Source organism: Acanthochromis polyacanthus, chromosome 2, assembly GCF_021347895.1.
Source record: "Acanthochromis polyacanthus isolate Apoly-LR-REF ecotype Palm Island chromosome 2, KAUST_Apoly_ChrSc, whole genome shotgun sequence".
In the NCBI taxonomy this organism is placed as follows: Eukaryota; Metazoa; Chordata; class Actinopteri; family Pomacentridae; genus Acanthochromis; species Acanthochromis polyacanthus.
The window spans coordinates 10,098,072-10,114,853 of NC_067114.1; the positions used below are offsets into that span (position 1 = coordinate 10,098,072).

The 16,782-nt window shown below is 40.0% G+C and overlaps 1 protein-coding gene across 1 annotated transcript in view; it reads left to right on the forward strand.

The window, feature by feature from the left end:
• plekha7b (pleckstrin homology domain containing, family A member 7b) overlaps positions 1-16,782 on the forward strand; it is a 74,741-nt gene that overhangs the window by 44,201 nt on the left and 13,758 nt on the right. The window contains 9 exon segments of the mRNA XM_022192257.2: positions 2,378-2,496; positions 4,522-4,947; positions 5,864-6,404; positions 8,906-8,989; positions 9,482-9,616; positions 10,514-10,582; positions 14,982-15,053; positions 16,176-16,256; positions 16,381-16,530. Coding sequence (XP_022047949.2) covers positions 2,378-2,496; positions 4,522-4,947; positions 5,864-6,404; positions 8,906-8,989; positions 9,482-9,616; positions 10,514-10,582; positions 14,982-15,053; positions 16,176-16,256; positions 16,381-16,530 — 1,677 coding nt within the window.

Consider the following 16,782-nt stretch of genomic DNA (forward strand, 5'->3'; position numbering starts at 1 on the left):
GGATTCGGTGTGTAAATGAGTGTGAGTGCATGTCAGTGTGAATACGAATGTGTGGGCATCTCCTGCCTTTTAATGACCATAATTCATACAATGGAATTTGTATGATAATTGGGCTGCTTGGAATATTAATTATACATTCCGGCTATTCGCTGTCTCCTCCCTCTGCTTGTCAGGAAAGATGTGCTCTGCTGTACCACCCTGTATTTAAGGAATCCCCTCCCCAGCTCTCACTGACTCATCATGCATTAAAGAGCACGTGTACCTGAGGTGCTTTGGAAGATTTTAGTTACTGCTAAGTAAGCATGACAACAGCTCAGTGGATGGTGCTGTTTAACAAAGGGATGTTCCAGACTGTTAGAGGAGCTGACATGTACAGTGAATTACAGACTGTCCTTGCCTGATAAACTTAAAATAATACAGTAGAGATAGTGAGAAATAAATGTTTTTTAAACTGTTTGATTTGCAGTTGAATGAAGATGAGAAAACAGGTTGAATGAGTCATTGTAGTACTTTCACGCAGTAATTCCACGAGGATGTGTCTAAACTGTTAAAGCACTTCTACTCATTCTTGTTTTCTGTGCCAAAAGACCGCAGCTGGAGCCATTTCTGTTCTTTCGTTTTGAATCAGCACTGATCAGCAGTAACTTCCTGTTCTTTTTTCTGTTCTCTTACTTTTGCTCATCTCACTGTGTTTCTCTCATTCCCTGTTGGTCAATTGCCTCCCATTGTGACCCGGTGTGTTTGCGCGGGCGGAGTGAGTACTGTTCTCTGCGGGCGGCCGTCCTGAATCACACAGGCTTCCTGTCTTGCATGAATAGGTATTTAATTTGACTTCAGCCTCATCAGTGGAGCACCAGCCTCACCTCATTCTGTTTCATATCTTGCCAATAGCTGCTGAATGCACATTTATAAATGTGCATTAAAGCCTTACCGTGAACAATCATGACCATTATGGACAATGCCAGAGCACATATGAATGCTAGTAGTTTTGATAGAGGATTTGAGATATAAAAAAAAATGCTGCTTTTGTTTTGTATATGGTCTATATGCATTTGGACAGTAACTCATTTGTTATAGTTTTGGCACTGTGTGTGAGCCAACTGGACACAGAAAACTGCAAATTCAGTGCAGAACTCATAAGTCTTTATATAGAGCCGCCCCAATTCTTGGACAGTGTTAGACGTCTGCAACAAAGCTACAGTAACTACAGTACATTGCTTAGCCAATGTGACAATACAAAAAACCTCAGTCATTCATTGCAAAGTCAATTCGGTGGACTACAGGGTACAAAAGAAGAACTTGGGATTTCTAGTTTTATAAACAGGGTCAGTTTGTCATTTTGTCAGTGGATCACATTCATTGCAGTGACTCTGGTAGTTGTCTTGTCAAGCTTCTCATCATCATCATCATCATCTGAGAGGATGGATGGCAGCATCTCAGTCATTATTTACACTCTTTTATGATTGCATTGCATTTCACTGGATGTACATTACAATCAACATTTTGGCCTCTGCTGTACATGCATTAATTTTACTTTGTCTTCCCATAAAATGCACAATATTCCCCTCTAACATAATTTCCTATGTCTGTTTTGAAGCAGGACATATGCAGTGTGCTTTGCAGTGTTTGGCTTCTCTAATATTAAACTTTTGCACTGTTTTACTGCCTACTGAAGAGATCGCTAGAACATATTTTGCAGATTTAAAATGAACATGTATGTAGGAGGACAAAAGTAAGTGAAGGACAAGTGATGTTATATTTGGGTGGAAACAATAGGAGATAAAGTAGTCAACAGCTTTAAAAATTAGCAAAAAGCTGCTGAAGGCATATTTACTGTTGGAATTCTGCATCAGAACTGGGTACACTCGAGCTATTAGAAAAGATTTACAGCCCCGCACAGACGTTTGAGAAGGTAAGTTATGATGTGTGGTTATGTGTGTCTGCACTAAAGTGGTGAAAGGAGCCCATAATTGCATTTTCTTTGCTACTGTGTGGTGGTTTGCTGCAGTTGCCATCTAATTTCTGAGCGCTAAAGGGATTGCAATTGCCTTTTTTAGAAGCAGTGGGAAAAATCTAACTTTTGTAATGTTTTTCTTTTCTCCCTGCCAGAAACAACAAAATGATCACATTGTTTCTGCTACAGCACTTTGTTCCCTCCCTGTTGCTCTTTTTTTTTCCCAGTGAAATGTTGCCGTAGACTTCACTGAGTTGACAGCTGTCAGTGATCAAAAAAGCAAAGTTTTTCACTTGTCAAATCACCTTCAGTGAGAAGCTCTCATATTCTCCCTCTGCCTCTCCATCTCCCTCTCTTTCATAGGCAAGCCATACAGGAATGCGCTCCTACATTTACAATAAGAACTCTGTGATTGGCTCACAGGCAGAACACTGCGGGATGCGGACATATTTCTTCAGTGCGGACACGCAGGAGGACATGAATGGCTGGATCCGGGCCATGAACCAGGCTGCGCTGATGCAGCAGAGTCACACTATAAAGAGGTTGGTCTCGCTCTATAGTGTAAGATCCACTTCTCCAATTGGTTGGGTCTCTGCCACTGCTACTACCACTACGTTCCATGAAAGCACAGGAGCCTCTGGGAACTGGATGTGTATGGGGTTCCATCATAAAGGGAACCTGGGTGTCCCAGTCAAAATCACCATCAAATATAAATGTCTCATCATCTGTTTTGCCGTGCATTATGTCTTCAGGTATCAGCTGCAGTGCTGGAGTGTAATGCTGAATCGGCAGTTGCTTTACTATCTATAATGTCTCATTAAGGAAAAATGGAACATTTTTCTTGCCTTAATGGGCTGTCTTTTAACAGCATGAGTAGGTCCAGCCCTGTCTGCAGTTTTTCATGCAGATGTGTGTCTCTTGCATCTTGGTTTGCTTTATTTTAAGTGTAGTTTATTGCATACAATTGCCAATTGAGACTATACAAAGTAAAAGCAGACTTGTCTGCATAGAAGTTCTTAAAAATATTGATAATGTGTGGCAGAAATAGTCTGCAATATTCTGTGAAGCTCCGTCTATACTGCATCTGTGCTAAATGCATTATTTAGTGCATTTAAACATCTTAGATTTCCTGGATGCACTACATGCTATACGTGATCTATGCACTAATGCCACCCAGTGACCATTGTCAGTCAGTACTCCTGATTTTTTTTTTTTTGGAAAGCATTCATGTCCTACAATGGTCATTGTATTTTTCCTTTAATTCAAACATGAATTATGTTAAATACTTTGCACTAATAAAGGTAATATAATGAGAAGAATGTTTTTTAATAAGTGGTACATGACAAGGTAGTGTTAGGAGATCACTTAACTGCAATCAGCTAAAATGAGCCTGTCTGATATCATTTTTCTCCTGTTGTCTTCATTTACGGGCACCAAAAAGTATTGTTTCCTCGTCTGAAAAAAATCCAAAAATTCTGCCAAATAGTTCCCTAAATTTCTGAAAATTTGCAAAACCTTCAGGAAGAGAATTTCAACAATTCCTCAAAAGTTTCCCTTAAAGGTTTTTTAAAAAAAAATAAAAAATTAACTTGGCAAGCAAATTCTTGTAAATATTTTTAAAAAATGAGTAAAAATCTTCCAAAAAAAAAAAAATCCTAAAAATATCGAAAGTGATTGCATACATAATTAGTAAAACTTCTAATGTTTTCTTTTCGAACATTCAAAAAAAATCAACCTGTGAATGTTCTTCAGAAGTATTTCTTTTTTTCCCCACCAAAAAATGTTCAAAGATTTCCCAAAAATGTTGAAAATTGGACATCAGAAGTTTCACTGAAAATATTTTTTTCCCCATATTTTCAAAAATAAAACGGGTCAATTTTGACCCGCAGGACGACACAGAGTTAATTCTATAAAGTTTGTGAAACAAACAAAAAAAAATGCAAATTTAACTCCTGTAGGTGCCATGTGGATAAATGAATTTCAATATGAAACTATGAATTGGAAGTCACATCATTTAAACATATGAGGAAGAGAAGTACTTTAGCCCAACCTATTTTATGATGATAAAGTGACTGTCATTTCGGGTCCTAGTGGATTTGCTCTGCATGAATTCTCCAGCAAGAGCTCTTCTCTCCTTATTTCCTCTCTGCTGAAAGATACAAAAAAGGTACAGATGGAAATTTAATGAATAACTCCCTCTGGTCTGGATTTGTTCTCACACAAACTCGGTAATGAATCTGACCGTATGTATAGGGTGCTTTCACAAATGGTTTGGGAAATTACCTTTAGCTTCACTTAAGGTTAATTGGAATGTTCATTGTGTTCTCTATCCACAGCTTACTGCTCTTTAATCGCCTTGTTTCAAGAATAGTGCTGCACTTCATCATAGCATTTGGTGAAAAGGTGGAATGAGATTATGGTTAAATTGCTGTGCAAGTGTGTAATACTTGTAAGATTAACTGCTTTACTTCAGTGGGTTATTTCTGTGTTTTAGGATTGGCTGTATTAAGCCATTTACTTAATTCTTGCAGGCATGTCCAGCTTTTAATATATTTGTCTTTTCACAGAGATGTAGAGAAGGGTGCACAACAGGCAGTCCCACAAACCAACCATGTCCACATCAACCAGAACTCATCACGGTCAGAAAGCATTCATAGGACGGACAGGGATGAACCTCAGGATAACGGTATCAGACTGGCTCACGGAGAAGAGGTGAGGTATGGATTAGAGCTCCAGGGGAAGCCCAGCCAGTCTGCCCCACAGGAAAGATTAGAGAGACTGTCTCCAGACTCCGTCAATGGTGCCGCTCACAAGAACGGACAGCAGACTGTAATCCAAGTGGCTCTGCCGCCAGAACAAAATGGAAATCTTGTCTATCAAAGGAGTTTTGTTTCACGGACGGACACGGAGAAACATGTGCACATGCAGAGGAAGAACACGCTGGCTCAGGTTGAGCACTGGGTCAAAGTTCAAAAAGGGGAACCGTCAAAGAGGTCAGTTTGACTTTACAGGGTTAGGTTCAATCAACCAGCATTACTCTGTGGCAGCAGCATGAATGATTTAGAAAAAAAATTTAGTAAATGCCTCCCTCTAGTGGCTAATATGAAGAATTACATATTGGAATTGTTAATTAAAAAAAATTTTTGCTTTAATGTGGAGAATGATGTTTTATAGTGGATGGATAATATGTCATTCTGTTTTTTTGGAATATTTTATGTTTCAAAATTTTCCAATTTAACAAAACATACACAAAATACAGATTACAAAATACCCCCCACCCCCCATACACATACAAACTAAAAGAGCACCTAACTCAAAACGAGTAGCTAATAGTTAATGAAATGAAAAATAAATCAATAAAATAAAAAGAACCTAAAATAAGAGGCAGTGTAAATAATCCTGGTTTCTACAAGCGACTTGTGGTGTATCAATTTGGTATCATTTTTATAAGTCTGATAAAGGTGTTGTCAAAGTATCAATGTAGGACAAGTAAGGCTGCCAAATCGTCAGAAAGGTGCTGTATTCGTTTCTCAGAGTGTATGTAATCTTTTTGAGTGGGATGCAGCTGTTCATTTCCGTTAACCATCTATGGGGAGATGGGAGTCAGACTTCCATGTCTGCTATACACTTCCAGGCAGTGCACAAAGCTATTTCAAAAAATCTCTTCTGGGAGCACTTAAAATGTGCTTTAATGGCTGTATAGTTCCCCAGTAGGCACATTTGTGGATCCAATGGTGAAGGCAAATCCTGCAAGTTTTGTCATGATGTCACTAAAATCATGCCAAAACGTACTAAGCTTCGCACATGACCAGGTGCAATGCAAAAAAGAGCCCTCCTCTGTACCACATTTATGATAATATGACATTCTTTATATAAAATTAAAAGTTTCTATGTGCTTTTCTGTCCTAGTGCTCCCTCTGCTGAGTACAACCTTCCTCGGCGGACTCCTCCTCTAAAACCCAAATCCAGCACAGCAGATGTCACCTATCAATCATTGCCAAAGTCTCCTCGTCTCCCGTCTGGCAGCAGCTCTCCTCCAGCGACATGCAACCTGCCCAGTGACTATAAGTACGCCCACGACCGACTCAGCCACTTCCGCATGTCCACCGACGAGCGAATGGCCACCAAGGAGGGGATGGTGTGGCAGCTGTACGAGTGGCAGCAGCGGCAGCAGTTCCGTCACGGCAGCCCCACCGCTCCCGTCTACACCGGCCCCAACTTCACGGACTCCTCGTCTTTCAGAGTTACCGTGGAAATGCCACGCTCAATTTCTGTCCCTCCATCACCATGTGAAGTCCCACCATCAGTCCCCTCCTCCTTCAAACCCCTCTCCCCACGCAGGCCACACACACCCTCAGACAGACGCACAGTCCGGCCCCTGGATGAGGTGGCACCGGGGGACAGCACAAGGTCGAGCTCCCCTGGCCACATCTGTGCCCATCTTTCTCAGGTAGGACTTAAGGAGGAGACTCATCTCTGGTAGTTTTAGTATCAGTAGGCAGCATTCTTAGGAGCTGCTGTCTTTGTTCATCTCCAGACTGTTTACCTTATCATTGTAATATAAAATATAAAACAGTATTTACTTCTTCCCCAGTCAAGCAGTATTAAATGTAGTTCTAAATACTCAAATTCAAAATGTTCAAATGTTCAGTAAAATGTCATACAGTCACAGAAATTTTGCATTTAATGAAAAACATTAATTAATTTTATATTAATCCATTAATGTTGTATAGGGCCTTCAGATGTAAATGAATTCAAAGTCATATCATAAAACAAAAATTGCAAATCTTGGTATATTGATTTACTTCATCTTAAGCCATTTTTAAAATAAAAATAAACGACAATGCCGGCAGGAAACTTTAATTTAATTTAATTATCACGTGTCATTTATTGTGATGAACATGGTCAATGTAATTTCTTCTTTTAAGCAGTCTAAAAACTCTTAAACTACTTGAGAACGAAAATGCAGTCAGCTGAGTTTTTATCATATTTTATTTTATTTACTTGTGGCCGTTTGCCAAATCAATAGTGTTGCTCAAGATTAACTATATATATCTGTAAATCAGCAGAAAATGCATCAGCAATTATTCAGGCAATTAATTAATCATTACTACCATCATTTTCTTTGTTGAGAAACTGAGTTTCTTTGAGTTTTTGCTTCTAAAAAAACTGCAAAAGTCCTGTTTTTTTTTTTTGACTGAATTCTGGCTGTATGTAGGTGAAATGATTAAATGATAAATCAAGAAAGATTCAGATCATGTAAATAATTATTTGCTGCAATTCTCACTAAAATAGCTAATCTCTTCTGTGTGTGTTGGATGTTGGGAACATTGTCATTAAAGTGAAAAATAGGGGTGATAATTTGTAAGGTTTGTTCCCAGTGTGGTATCACACCCACAGTACGACTGGTTTCAGACCTGTCCATGATGTTGGACGGATAGATGGAAGTCCCACCCTTCATGAATTTATGTGCCAATAGAGTCAACGGGGCTTAAACACTGTAGCACTATCACACAGTAAACACCAGCAGTCTGTCATTGGTTGTGAAAGTAGTAGAAGTTGATGACTCACTTGTGAGAAAAACAACAAAGGTCTCATTCTCACGGTAGCTGTGGAAAGTGACCGTGAGGTATCCATTGATGTCAACTTGTGGGCTGTTGTGAGCTCACAAGGACACCATGGGAAGAGGAGCAGGAGGAGCATGAGAAGGCTCCAGCTTTTCAGTGCACACACTTTGATGCTCATGTGAATCATTCGCAGATTCACACAGTCCACGCCCAAGCGCACCCCACAGGTGGTGTGAGCGTGTGTGAGTGGAAAAACTCGCTGCTGCGCCGTTCCCTGAAACCGTCGTAGCACTCAGACAGCACCGCCACCGCCACAGGAGACGGAGCGAGGGGACGTCCTGTCATCCACACCCTGCGCTGTCGCCCCACCACACCCTCCACATGTGAAACGATCTCCCTCCAAACCATCACCGCATTTGCCAACACACACAAGCCTCACAACCCGACCCGTTGGCCTTACACAAGTAAACAAAGTGTTGCAGATGCTCTGTTTCCTCCATCATTCAGCCAAGTGTCAAGACACTAATTACAGCTATAATATACAGTGACGCACAATTATGGAAAAGCCTTCAGAGGAAGATGCATTTTTAACAAAGGTGGCCACAGTGACTGTACGAGGAAGCGATGTTTATGGGAACTAAATTTAGTTGGCACTGAACTTAGTTTTGGTGCACCCAGCATCTTTGAGGCTGCTGGTGCTCTCTGGCTGGAGCACGCTTAAGTAATAGCGATCCATGTGTCTCTGTGGAATAGCATTAAGAAGTATGTTTTATTAGCAGCTAATCCAGTTTGCCCAGGGCTCCTCAGCACCCTATAAACATCTCTACTGTATCTCAAACATCAGCAGCGGTCTCTTTCTTCTGATCTTGCATTTAAATAAAAAACCTATTATACAGCAAAAAAATTGTGGCATGGGAATCTCAAAGGGAATGGCTTACAGTGCTTCTCTTGCTGGTAGCAAACAAATGTTATTTTAAGAAAACAGGTTTGGTATAATTTATGTGTAGTTAATTAAATCTCTTGTTGTTTGTGTCCTTTTAAGGTTCTGTAGTGGGCCTGGTTTTCGCTAATTCTGTGTGTTAAGCAAAAACGTCAGATTCTCCGAGCCCCGTAGCATCTGTAAACTCAGGGCACACCTTGTTTCGAAGAAGAGTAGGAGTGATGAAAGGGAGAAAGGGATAGATGAAAAAAAATAAATGTGCTGTGTAGTCAAATTTGTTTGCAGACTTGGAGGCAATGGTTTAACTTTGATTCAGTGTGATAGAGAGATCCAGCTCTCACTTCCAACACACTATTGAAGATTACTTCGTGAATTAGACATTCTGTTTGATTTGATTCTATAAGATCTGTAATAACAAGCTGATGAATTGCGTTTTCTCCACAGACCTCCCAAATAGAGAGACGATCCGTGCCATCCATGGGCTACATCACACACACCGTCAGTGCTCCCAGCTTGCATGGCAAAACGGTACGATCCTCTGTTTCATTAACGACAGAACTTGGGTTCATTAGTGAAGATGCCTGCTCTATGGTATTAACACTGTGTTCCAATGGCCTTTGAAGGCGAATCCAGGTAAGAACAGGAAAACCTCAGTCCAAAATTTGACTCAGTGACACAATCAATATGTAGAATCTAGAGCTGACTGATTCTGTGAAGCTGGTTTAATTTGATACCATATGATATGTGTTTGATAAGTGTTATCAGCTGTGATAACCCTTCTCTTCAGCCAGCCCTTTATAGCGCAATAAGTCATCCTCCCATAACCGTCTCCATAGTGCAGCTCTAGCTTTTACATTTTAAGTTATTATCGGGACATTAATGGAAGCGCCTCTCTAACACTTGGCTCTGTCAGCTGCTATAGCTCAGCCACTGTACTGCCCAGATGATTATCAAATATTTTCTCTCATCCCTCTGTGCTTTCACTGGCCTCTGGCCCCCAAACCCCGGGCTTGGCTACAGCCAGAGGAGCTGACTCTGCTCCTCATTCAGCTACGGAGGCACCAGGCCAAGATGGCTGGTGTGCATAGCCCCAGCAGTGCGTTCGCTCACCTGCAGAACCACCAGCACAACGGCCTCCTTGGCCCCAGCATGCAGGTCAGGGACCCTCATACTTCCCTAACGCAGCACACTGCATCCCCCTGCCAGTGCATTTTGGTCCCCCTCCCCCCAGCCAAACCCATACATTACTTCCTTGTCATTCTGACAGACTGTGCGGTCTGTCTGTACTGCTTGGTTGTCTTGTTTATTCAACCATTTCTGGCATGGATTGTATCGTACCTTTAGCTGTACATTAGTGTCTTTATAGCGAGTGTCACTCATTGAATTTGTCAAAACCTGACAATGTAATACGAATCTTGTGTGATTCTACTTGTAAAAAGGAATCTGCCACATCTGAAGCATGTTGCTTGTTGACTGTGCCTGTATTTTAAACTGTCCTTTGTTTGTTTAATAGATGTATAGTATAACACATTTGTATCTACATTTCCGTGTGCTCTGATAAATCTTTTGTTCTTGGCGTTATCATTCTGAGGCAGCCATCGGGCCGCAGTCTTCCCTATGAGCCTGTGAACAAAGTGCATTGCTGTAAGACTAGCAGACCACAGTCAAGCTGCAATGGTGCTCAGTAATGACAACTCCACCCAGTTTCTAACATCCAACCATTCTCTGGCCATTCTCCATGCTTGTGAAGAAACGTAAACACTCCGTTTGACCACATGTCATGCGTAAGACCTGTGTTGCTCAGTTGTGCATGAGGTCAAACAGGAGACGTTAAACCAGTTCAAAAATTACACGATTACTTAATTAGAGTTTGGCTTTTCTCGCTGTAGATAAAAATACAGAGGTAGAAGCACACTGTAATTGAGAGCAAGTTAATTAAAGTTCAGTTAGCAAAGCCTGAACATCAAATAAAGGCCTTAGGAGTCATCTGGTCACCCATTATCCTTTGCAGTTTCATTTCAAATGATTTATCTCTCCACTGCTCATTTAAAGGCTGATGATACTTACATACAACTGAAGAAGGACCTGGAGTATCTAGATCTGAAGGTGGGCCCCAACAAAGTAAATGCCACTTTATCGCTTTCATCTTCTTCTCCATCTCCTCCTCTCTGGACTGCAATCTTGTTCTCCTGCTGCTGCCTCCAACATCTGCCTCCCTGTTTCCCCCTTTTCCTGTCTTTCTTCTGTTCTGCGCTGAGCTTTCAACTGTCTCCTTATGATGGAATTAACATGTCTTTTTACTGTCTTCTTGTTATGTAAATTATCCATCTGAGGATAAGAAGCTATCATTGCATAAAACAATCTGATGAATCTTGCAAACACTCCAATGTGACTGGCTTTTAGTGATAGCAATGTTTGGCTTCATACTTTAGAAAAAGTCCTGATGTTCAGTTCGTCAAGATGCTTTCCACTGGTTGATAGCACTAGAAGTAGTTTTACAGAATACATTTTTTTTGGAACACAAGGATGAATTACTAAAACATCTGAGTAATGTGGGTTCCAATTCCTCCTGTATTTAACTGACTCATTTAGCTAGCTTATGGCATAGCTTCCATTCTCACTTGTGCAAAGCATTTGATCTTAATTGATTTGTATGTTTAACACCACATTGCATTAGTAAAAAAATAAAAATAAAAAATCTGGGTTGTGTTTGGAATGGAGGGAAGTCTTCCAGTGATGGACAGTATAGCCCAGTAACGCCTCTCCATTTCCTGTTTCAAAACAGATCGAAAGTATTGACCCGATGATCGTTTCAGTACACAATGTGTTTGAAAACCCCACTTCAAGTTTTGGGTATTGTTGGAATGTAAGGATGGTGTGCATACAAAGTGAAACAGACCATTCGACTGCTTTTCAAATGGAATGTGATGCATCCCTGGAAAATATGCAGGATTTTGCACATGAATCCCTTCATCCGTTCATCCACTGCGTGACACTCCAACACTGTTATGAGACTGAGAGATGAATGGAAAGAAGCTGTAATGGCACAGAGCTCTTTTGCATGCTACTGAGCATTTTGGATCATGTTGAATGTCTTGTTTAAAGTCTTCCATTTGCTTTGGTTTTGCTTGTTAGAGCGTAAGAGAAGACCCAATGGTGCTCTTTAACGAACACTCTGATAATGTGATTATGACAGTGGGCCTCTAGTTTCATTGTGGTGGAAATGGATGGTAATGTGTGGTGATGTGTGTTCACCACGGTCAAGAAAGAGAACTACCGACACTAGTGCACTTACACTAAGATGTCAAGCATGTGAACGACAGAAAAAAAAACTGTCAAAATGTAAACAAATACTTTCTTGTAAAAACTTGCAGTTTTCAAACCCACTAAAAGATTTCCTGGTGACCACTTGAATAATTTTCCCAGACTAGAGCAAACCACAGAGTATATAATAAAACTGTTCTCACAGGCTGTGTAGTACCCGACATGAGTAGTTCTATTTGACTTTGACATGAACAACAAGTGGAGTGCCCCTTTAATTGACTGTCCTGCTTGCACTGCTGTACTGCTGTACTGCTGTGCTGGGTGTGGTGATCCTGATGTGGGAGTGTTACGACTAACCCACCCACACTTTACAACTTCATGTATTACTGTGACAGACAAATGGGTGACAAATCTCTGCCCCACAAACTCAAAGATCTCCGAATGGGATTCATAGGCTATTTTACTGATACTGACAGAATAGAATAACTTTATTGACCCCCAAGAGAAAATTTTGTTGTTACAGCATAAAAAGTAAAGTGCCCACCACCATAATACAGACTAGAAAAATGCTCAGAGAGTGCAGTACTCCACCAAGGCTCCTCAATCGTTGTATCATTAAGTCCAAATTAGTCCGCATCACCGCCAAAATCTAATCAATTGGTCCTTGGGACATTTTTGACCTTCCTTGAAATTTTCATCCAAATCCGTTAATCTGTTTTTGAGTAATGATACTAACAGACAGACAGACAGACAGACAGACAGACAAACCAACATTGATCATCATGTCACTCAGCCAAGGCTCCGCCTCCTTGGCAGAGTAATAAATAATAGCAAAATATACTAAGATACAAAATGCTCAATAAAGTGTTAAATGCTAACAATAAAATTCTGATACTACTACAGCTGGACTGATGACAGTGAAATAAGTCCTTGTAACAGTATTTTACAAAAAAGACACATATTAGAGGAAAAAAGAAACTAGAATGTATATTAATCTCACTGCAAACAAGAGGTCTAAAAACGGGAATATATGAGTTTAGAAAAGATTAAATAAGTCAACAAGTCCTCAACTTTTAAATGTTTTTGTTGTTTGGTTGTTCAGATATAGTGCCTAAAATGTAATCAGTAACAGATTTCTTGAACAAACCAATTGTAACTGCACATAGAAGTTGAAGCGGTTACATTAGAAGAAACTAAATTCTAGTTTAGCAGCGCTGGAGAGACATTTTCTCATTTTCAGTCATGCTAATAGAAAAACTCTGGGGCAAAACTCACCAACCACTAGTATATGTGCAGCCTCACAATAAACTATAATCATCACGACTGTACATGTAAGTGTCACTGTGACAAAATGTTAATTTATTAGTATGCTGCTGTTAGCATATACCATAAAGCTTTATTGTACTTTGTGTAGTATGAACTAGTATTGGCTTACAGAGGTGCTAGAATGGTTGTATAGTCCGTCTTTATTACCAAAATGTTCAAATCTTTTAAATTAGAATGAAATTCATGATGTCAGCAGTACCTATGACTTTTAATTATTCTCACCTTTTCAGTCTCTTTCCTTGGATTTTAAACAGTTTCACTTCATTTTATTCAGGTTCTGTTTCTCAGAACATTCAGCTTGAAATAAAATAATGGATGCTGTAATTCTTAGCTTTTATTTGAATGATTTGAGGTGATTTATGACAGAATTGAAAGAATCGCGTGTGAGATATAACCCACAACACATGGTGCTAAGTGCTACATTGAAGATTCACAAGTAATTGGATGCTTGACCACTAAATGTTTCTTGGGCTCAGAGTTTACTGAGAGCAGTGTTGCCATTTAGATTGATGTACAATTGTCTGAGGAATAAAGAGGTCACAGTGAAGACGATAATAATGATCATAATGGCTCAAGAAAATGTCGATCGGAGAGCTATCAGACATAGCAGAAAAACAGACAATGGTAATCCAAGTCTTGTAGTTGAAAATGTGCTTTCTGACTGCACTGCCAGTCAAGGATGTCCTCCAGTGCGCAGACCTACATGTTTCCTAATTTACAACCAGTTGTGGTTATAATAATCATCAGATGATTCACCCCTAGTCAGAAACAGAAATGCCACACAGCAGTTTGGAGGGGGAAAAATGTCAGAAAGGAACTGGTAGCAAAGTTCTACTTTCACTGTAATGATAAAAAGAGACGTGTGTGGAAAAGAAAGGAGCCAAAACACCTCATGTGTTGTTGGTGCTGCTGTTTAGGTCTGTATTGCTGATATTGGAGCTGACAGCTGGTATTTGTTGAAGCAGCAGAATAAATGCAGATCTATACAGAAGTGCTCAGATTCAGCCAAATGCATACAAATCAAAACTCACTGGACGACATTCCGTCATTGAGGGGGACATTGATCTTCAGTTTGAGGCCAAACAACAAAGAATTGGAAAATCTTCAGCCGGCTGAGTCAGTCTAATATCATTCTGACAGAACTGCATTCAAAGGTGGCTCAAAAGTTTTCAGGCATATTTAACAGATTAATAGATATAGTAGATTCACTGTATGTGTATCTGCAGAAATTATTATTGACACTATATCTCATGCAAAGTTATTTTTATATTGATGTAAACCCATCTAAATTAAAGCTGAGACTTTAATCTATTCTTTTATTTCACAATGTGATACTGAGGGATAGTCTAGAAATAATCTGGACTGCACATACTACCTTTCCACGCCCTCATGAAATTAGAGGCCTCGATAACTTACAGTACAACAAATACCCAGGTGATACGCTGCAGTCTTGTTGTACAAATAAGTAAATTATTTTCTTCTATAAGGCTGCATCCACTTTAAATCTTTCCAGTCCAAATCGATATGTTTGTGAAAGATGAAATGAGGCGTTCAAGGAAAAGCGTTCCTCACTCGTTTATATAAAGGACCTGGTTGTTTAAATTACAGTAATAAGCAGCCGGGAAAGAGCAGCTTTGGGGTTTTAGGGTTTCCCCAGACACAAAGATGCAGAACCTCTCTATCTGCATAAATGTTTTTGCTCAGCTTCAGCACAAAGTTTTGTTCCGGCAGCTCACGTTTTTCCTTTTCCCCCCTTCTTCATAATTTCGTTCGGCTTGCCTTGTCTAGCAGTCTCAGTGGATGCTGAAAATTCGAGTAGTTGCCGTTTTCTTTTTAACTGGAAGCATTAAACTAAAGGTGTTCAGATGTGTCATTTGATTGCTGCTGTTATTAAACACTTTATTATATTTGTGACTATGGTGAATTTCAGGTTACTGGACGTGAGAGTTTAAAAAAAGAAAGACCATCAAGGCCTGTGAAAATAGCAGAAAGTGATGCCGATGTAAGTGAACCGTTCTCAGGATTTAAAGAATCAGCCAAATAAGCACCCTGTTTATCCGTCGCTGTCTTTTCTTTATGATCTCCATTTCCGACTTCTGACAATCCACTACAGAGAAGCAGCTGACTTTAGTCTGACTTTACTGTGTGGTTTAGTGTGGTTTCTCTGTATGTGTGTGTTCTTAAGTTGTGGTAAACATAGGCTGCAGAGGGAAGGGATCGTATGTACGTTGCAACACTGTGGGGACACCCATCCACTCTGTACAGCGAGGGCCTGAGAGTATCGACCACAGCTTTTATTTTCCTCCCTGCAATTTAAAGGGAAAAATACATGTAATGGGAGTTTTAGATGTTGAGCTGTTAAATTTTTCAGTTTGATTTGCCTGATCTGGCTTTTTTCATTCTTTGTTTTCTGCTGAATAGAGGTAAATAAGATGGATGTCCTGGCTTTTCATCATTAGCATTGTTCCACTTTAACAATTTATAAGAAATTGCCAGTAAATTTGTCTGAACAATGAATATTTCATGCAATTAAAAACAACAATATATGGCAGCGAAAATAAAAACAGCTTAATTATTAATTGAACAGAATGATAAATAGATCTGAGAAAAAAAATACACTGTGTGAGAAAGACTGTGAACGAGGCAGTCTTATGTTGTTTTCATAAACACATAACCCATTTCTGGGAAAACAAATCTGTCACTCTCAGTAAACACGGCTTTCTCCAAAAAGTGAATCTGAAAATATGGATTTTTGATTATGATTACTCATAATGGGTATTACTAGATTTGCCCCCGAACTAGACAGTATAGAGTCTTTTGATATTTCACGCTGCGCTGATGAGAAGAATTCCTCGGGGCTTTTTACAGAGAAGAGCCTCATTGACAGACTCCAATCAATTCGTCCTTTCTGGCTGTAGAGTATCATTGAATGGAGACAAGAATGAACAGCTGACCTGTGTTGTAAATCTAACTACTCCCAGCCACTGCTTTACCTCCTTCCTGCTTTTCTGTCGCTTTATGTCCGTGGTGTTATCACAAGTAAACAGAGAGTGATAAGAAGCAGAGGTAGATCTTATCCTTTGCTTTCCTGCCTTCTTATTATCTCAATATGTTTCTCCTGTAGGTGAAATTAAGTCGACTGTGTGAACAAGACAAGATTCTCCAGGAGTTAGAGGCCAGCATACGCACTCTAAAGGAGGACAAGGTTTTTGTTTTGCACTCACTGGAAACAAAATTGCTATTTTTATTTGTACGGTATTTAAATATGTGTGTCAGTGCTTGTTGACATGTGGTTCATGAAGGCTTCGTGTGTCGCGGCTTCTATATAGGACAAGTTGGAGTCTGTGCTGGATGTTTCCCACCAGCAGATGGAGGAGTACAGAGATCAGCCGGCTCACGCTGAGAAAATTGCCTATCAGCAGAAATTACTACAAGAAGATGTGGTCCACATCAGAGCTGAAATATCCCAAGTCTCCACAGTAAGACCCGGGTTGGACAAATTCACTAAAATCACAACAAAAGCAACAGCACTTTCCTTCGTTAAGATTCTAATACGCAGCGTGCCCTCCCCCGATATAGTTTATTCAGTTCTGTACTCCGAATCAAACTACCCAGACTGTGTCCTCAGCTGAACACGTGCTACTATTCACTGTGTTTTTACTGGTCGCCAACAAGATGTTCGCTTCTATTTTTAGTTGTTCCCTTTTGATAGTTTCCGCAACTGTGGCACA